Here is a 6,425-nt window from a genome sequence, read left to right as displayed (position 1 = left end):
ATAGCCTCCACATTGACTCTGTACCGGCACCCCCCTGTATATAGCCTCCACATTGACTCTGTACCGGCACCCCCCTGTATATAGCCTCCACATTGACTCTGTACCGGCACCCGCCTGTATATAGCCTCCACATTGACTCTGTACCGGCACCCCCCTGTATATAGCCTCCACATTGACTCTGTACCGGCACCCCCCTGTATATAGCCTCCACATTGACTCTGTACCGGCACCCCTGTATATAGCCTCCACATTGACTCTATACCGGCACCCCCCTGTATATAGCCACCACATTGACTCTGTACCGGCACCCCCCTGTATATAGCCTCCACATTGACTCTGTACCGGCACCCCCTGTATATAGCCTCCACATTGACTCTGTACCGGCACCCCCCTGTATATATAGTTGTTTTTTACTGCTCCTCTTTAATTACTTGTTACTTTTATCTCTAATTCTTACCCGTATTTTTTGAAACTACGCTGTCGGTTAGGGGCTTGTAAGTAAGCATTTCACTGTAAGGTCTACACCTGTTGGATTCGGAGCATGTGACAAATAAAATGTGATTGGAATTTACAATGAGGCTTAGAGAATTTCGCATTTTTAAAGATAATTCACTGCTATTCTATACATTTTGCCATGAGGCTGAGAGAAAATGTTGCAGTTTTACACCCAATTTCCTGTAATTCTAAACATTTTGGCCATGGCTTATGACATGTTCATATGCTATATGGGGAGAAGGGGTTTGGGGCCCCCAGAGCCCGTGGGCCACCCGCCTTGCAGGGGAATGCACACCTGCTTGCTGTTCCCGTCAGACCAGATCGGATCAGTTCAATTAGCAATGCCAGGAATGATGTTCCCCACTCTCCTTTGGCATTTTCCTTCAGCCATGAATCCAACATACAGAGACAGATCAACACACACAGTTTAGGGAAGTACAGTACTTTTTCTTTATTTTCACAAGAAAAATGAGAGAAACAGTTGCATTGATACATTTATACCTTGAGATTAGCTACATCAGAGTACACACAATATACAGGAATGAAGGCCAGAATTACTAAGTCACTGTATCCTCATCCTAAAAAAAAACAAGCAACTATTTGTTTATATCGACTCACACCCCGAGCACTGGGCCAGTCATGTGACTGACAGGAGAGATGACCAGTGGAGCTATGTTTCTTTTACCATCAGGATACCCACAGTGGAAGTATGGATAGAGTTTCTCAGTGAATTTGTAGCCAGTGAAAGAGCAGATGTGAGATCTGGCTGTGGCATCCACATCATAAATGGAGACCCGACCCTCCTCATAATCCACAAACACCCCCACCTTCTGGGGCTTCTTTTTCAGGTAGTAGTGTACTTTGGGGTCATTAGGCACGTAGTCATTATCTGTATCCAGGCCAAAAGTCCAGAGTCCATCCTCAGGGCTCAGTGGTAACCACCCCTGCCTATTGATCGACTCAGTGGCCACTCCTAAATCCCATTCAGTCTTCCCCTTCACCTGTACCTCAAAGTAAGATTTCCCTGAGGAGAACCCTTCCTTCCCCAGGACACTGTATGTATAAGTAAACCTCTTTGGGTTCCTCAAGAAATTCTGTGATTGATCCCCACACCTCACTTGTTTCCCATTCACGGAGAGGGTTAGTTCCGGATGTGCTGTATCAGGGTCCAGAGTCACATTCATTGCATACTGCTGAATCTTCTTTGTCTTAGCTTCACACAATGTCCTCAGCTCATTCTCCATCTCATTATGAAATCGCTTTACCTTACTCATCAGTTTGTCCTCCAGCTGAGATACAGCTCTTTTCATGTACCCCATGCGCAGGTGGCTTTGAACACTGATCTCAGACCAGTTATTGGTCTTCACTGGGAGACACCAGGATGGGGAGCTCTGGAGGAGTTGGAGATGGTCCTCAGTGTGTGAGAGCTGCCCCAGCTCAGAGCTTATCCTCTTCAGCTCAGTGATTTCTTTCTCCAGTTCTTTAATAAGACCTTCACCCCACCTGTCCACAGCTTCTTGCTTCTGCTCAACCACACCAATGAGCTCAGCCTTAAATTTCTCAATGGAGTGAACTAGAGCGGTGAAAACCTGCACTTTGCCAAATATATCCATCTCAGTGTGTCTCTTGCTGAGATCTACTGAGTGTTTGATCTCCTTGACCTTCTGCAGATGCTCCTGAATCATCTGCTTCACTTTTGCTTCTGTCTTCCCAAGCTGAGCCTTCCTTTGGTCACATTCATCTTCCAGAGGTATGCTGTTGTGAGCCTTGTGGTCAGTCTCTGAGCAGAACTGACACACACATGTCTGGTCAGTCCGACAGAACAGCTCGAGGAGTTTGTTGTGTTTCTTACATACCCTGTCTTCAAGGTTCTTTACAGGGTCGATCAGTTGGTGTCTCTTCAGGGCTGGGGCTATCTGATGATGCTCCAGATGAGTGTCACAGTACGAGGTCAGACAAATAAGGCAGGACTTCCGAGCCTTGCGCTTCCTGCCAGTGCAGACATCACAGACCACTTCTCCGGGCTCTGCAGCGGAATCCTCTCTGTCTCTCACTCTCAATCCCTTGAAATGCTCCGCAACTCCTTTGAGTGTTCTGTTGACATCTGGTTCAGGTCTTCTGTGGAATATCTTGTTACACAGGGGACACTGGCACAGATCTGTGCTATCCCAGTATCCTTTGATACAGGCCTTGCAGAAGTTGTGTCCACACGGGATGGAGACTGGGTCAGTAAACACATCCAGACAGATAGCGCACTGGAACTGCTCTTCAGACAGGAGACTGCTGGGCGATACCATATCTGGAACACATAATGAACAGTTATTGGAATGAGTGAGCTTTGATAGCTTTGCTTACTAATCGTACAGTGCCCTTCTGAAAGTATTCATACCTCTTGACTTATTCCACATTTTGTTGTGTTACAGCCTGACTTCAAAATTGATTAAATAAATATTTTTTCTCACCCATCTACACACGATACTCAGTAATGACAAAGTGAAAACATGTTTTTAGAAATGTTAGCACATTTATTGAAAATTAAATAGACAATTATCTAATTTACATAGCTATTCATACCCCTGAGTCAATACATGTTAGAATCACCTTTGCAGCGATTACAACTGTGAGTCTTTCTGGGTTAGTCTCTCAGAGCTTTGCACACCTGGATTGTACAATGTTGGAACATTATTATTTTTATAATTCTTCAAGCTCTGTTAAGTTGGTTGTTGATCATTGCTCTATAGCCATTGTTATGTCTTGCCATAGATTTTCAAGCAGATTTAAGTCAAAACTGTAACTAGGCCACTCAAGAACATTCAATGTCATCTTGGTAAACAACTCCGGTGTATATTTGGCATTGTGTCTTAGGTTATTGTCCTGCTGAAAGGTGAATTTGTCTACCAGTGTCTGTTGGAAAGCAGATTGAACCAGCTTTTCCACTAGGATTTTGCTTGTGCTTAGCTCTATTCCATTATTTTTTTTCCTAAAACACTCCCTAGTCCTTGCCGATGACGCGCATACCCATAACATGATGCAGCCACCACCATGCTTGAAAATATGAAGAGCGGTAGTCAGTGATGTGTTGTGTTGGATTTGCTCCAAAACCTCCCTGGTCTTTGTGGTTGAATCTATGTATGAAATTGTCACGCCTACTCCTGCTCCCTCTCTCCAGCGCTCAACGTTTCCGATCTACTAACCACTGGTCCTGGCAACCCATATTGCACACACCTGGCAACCATCATTGCAGGAAACTTTATTGACCTGACCCTCACCTCCTCCCTAAAGTTAACATCATACCCGCTCCCCTCTCCTTTTCCTGTCCAAGCACTGAACAGGAGCACCCATTGGGATCCGACACAATTACGCATGTCACAGCACCACTCTCCCTCACCGTGGTCCCCAAGCACCAGGAAAGCCTTCCCTTCCTCATCATCACCACCGCCGTACAGAAAGTCATCCACAGCCTCCCGTGGCTACAACTTCCTAACCCGTCATCTCCTGGTCAAAGATGAGAATCACCTCTTGGGGACCAGGATGCCGGAGGACCTGCTTTCCTGTACCCTATGGTTCCACGTCAGCTCTGGAGAGGGGCTCTGGAGAGGGAACCCACTCCTGCCACCTGCCCTAAAGGGCACACAAATCCCTCGCTGCTGGACACCCAGGTATCTCCCGCACCATCCAATCCCTCTCCAATAAATACTGGTGGCCCAGGACGTGGCCCTCTATGTCAACTCATGTTCGGTATGTACTCATCAGCGGCCTTGGTCACATCTGTCCGTAAACCTTGGGGGGGGGGGGGGTACTGTCCCTCCCTCTGGCGCTCAATGTCTCCGGTGTACTAACCACCGGCCCTGGCAACCCACATTGCGCGCACCTGGCAACCATCATTGCGCACACCTGTTCCCCATCGTTAAGCACACCTGGACTTCATCACCACCCTGATTAATCTCCCTTCATACTCAGTCATCAAGCAGTATTGGTTTAGTGACGTTCAGTACGCTGCTCCTGTTTTGTATTTTCTTCATGTTTATTATTATTAAACTCACCTTCTGCACCTGCTTCCTGACTCCCTGCTTATACGTTACAGAAATTCACTGCATGACCGAGGGACCTTACAGATAATTGTATGTGTGGGGTACAGAGATGAGGTAGTTGTTCAAAAATTATGTTAAACGCTATTGTTGCACATGAAGTGAGTCCATGTAACTTATTATACGACTTGTAAAGCACATTGTTACTTCTGAACTTATTTAAGCTTGCCACAACAAAGGGGTTGAGTAGTTATTGACTCAAGACATTTCAGCTCTTCATTTTGAATTAATTTGTAAAACATTCTAAAAACTTTGACATCCATTTCCAATGCTGTCTGTAACACAACAGTTGGATAGAAAATCAAGGGGTGTGAATACTTTCTGAAGTCAGAGTAGTACTAACTGTACATTCATTTAGAATTAGAGTAGTTCAAATTGTATTGGTCACATACACAGCCGATGTTATTGCGAGAGTAAGCGCTTCTAGTTCCAACAGTGCAGCAACATCTAACTTGTAATTCCACAACAACTACCCAATACACACAAATCTAAGTAAATGAATGGGATAAGAATATATACATATACAAATATACATGCAAATATATTTTGTATACAAATGAGGTTTTTTTTTGCCTAAAGAAGAACAAGTAAAAACAGGTGAGGGCACAGAAAGGGCTGTGATGAACTCTTTACTCACCTTCGCTTGTGTGTATGAATGTGTCTGTGTGGACACTGCTCTCTCCACCACTCTGAGTCCTAGTAGTGCAGCTGTGTGTAGGAAACCTCTGAAGATGAGACAAAATGAGACAAGATGTGTTACATTCCACTTCTATCAACTCTCTGATGCTCCTTACCGTCAGTTGAGTGACAGAATACCTGTCTCTATTTCCTGCTCGGGAAGTTCACCATTCGTAGCTCATATCGACATAACTGTTCTTTATAACCCTTTTGCACCATTCACGATATGGCTTCACCTTTCGGGTATGAAAACCAGCTTTTAAAAGATGAGGGAAGGCTCACCCTTTTACACCAAGACTGTAATATGGTAAAAATGATTCTAGTGAAACAACTACTTCCCAGTTTCATAGAATTAAAGAGGTTTATGGGTAGAAACAACAGGAAAGAATGACAGAGTATAGAAACACTTATAATTTTGACACGTAATCGATGTGTCAAGGCTGCTTGAGGAGATGAGGTGGGGGAGGATCATTGTTATCATTGTTATCATGGTCCACACATTCATACACACAAGCGAAGGTGAGTAAAGAGTTCATCACAGGCCTCCGAATTGTCCCTAGAATTTCTAAGCAAACAGCTGGAGGCAGGGCTTTCTCCTATTGAGCTCCATTTTTATGGAACGGTCTGCCTACCCATGTCAGAGACGCAAACTCGGTCTCAACCTTTAAGTCTTTACTGAAGACTCATCTCTTCAGTGGGTCATATGATTGAGTGTAGTCTGGCCCAGGAGTGGGAAGGTGAACGGAAAGGCCCTTGCTGTCTCTGCCTGGCCGGTTCCCCTCTTTCCACTGGGATTCTCTGCCTCTAACCCTATTACAGGGGCTGAGTCACTGGCTTACTGGGGCTCTCTCATGCCGTCCCTGGAGGGGGTGCGTCACCTGAGTGGGTTGATTCACTGATGTGGTCATCCTGTCTGGGTTGGCATTCTCTAATTCTCTCCTTCTCTCTTTCTTTCTCTCTCTCGGACCTGAGCCCTAGGACCATTCCCCAGGAAAACCTGACATGATGACTCCTTGCTGTCTCCAGCCCACCTGGCCGTGCTGCTGCTCCAGTTTCAACTGACCTGAGCCCTAGGACCATGCCCCAGGACTACCTGACATGATGACTCCTTGCTGTCCCCAGTCCACCTGACCGTGCTGCTGCTCCAGTTTCAACTGTTCTGCC

At 45.6% G+C, this 6,425-nt stretch overlaps 1 protein-coding gene across 1 annotated transcript; it reads right to left on the bottom strand.

Annotated features, from left to right (window-relative positions):
* Positions 1-931: 931 nt before the first annotated feature.
* Positions 932-2,792, bottom strand: LOC110495157 (E3 ubiquitin-protein ligase TRIM39). Its single transcript, XM_021570487.2, has one exon. It carries the CDS (start codon positions 2,790-2,792, stop codon positions 1,110-1,112), a length of 1,683 nt encoding a protein of 560 aa, XP_021426162.1. The 3' UTR covers positions 932-1,109.
* Positions 2,793-6,425: the final 3,633 nt, after the last annotated feature.

Source organism: Oncorhynchus mykiss, chromosome 17 (genome assembly GCF_013265735.2).
Source record: "Oncorhynchus mykiss isolate Arlee chromosome 17, USDA_OmykA_1.1, whole genome shotgun sequence".
NCBI classification, from domain to species: Eukaryota; Metazoa; Chordata; class Actinopteri; order Salmoniformes; family Salmonidae; genus Oncorhynchus; species Oncorhynchus mykiss.
The sequence above is the reverse complement of the archived record's forward strand: the minus strand, read 5'-3'. Positions and strand labels throughout refer to the sequence as shown.

Bases quoted from the DNA above. Each gene is read 5' to 3' on its own strand.
- LOC110495157 (XM_021570487.2), bottom strand. From the start codon at position 2,792: ATGGTATCGCCCAGCAGTCTCCTGTCTGAAGAGCAGTTCCAGTGCGCT.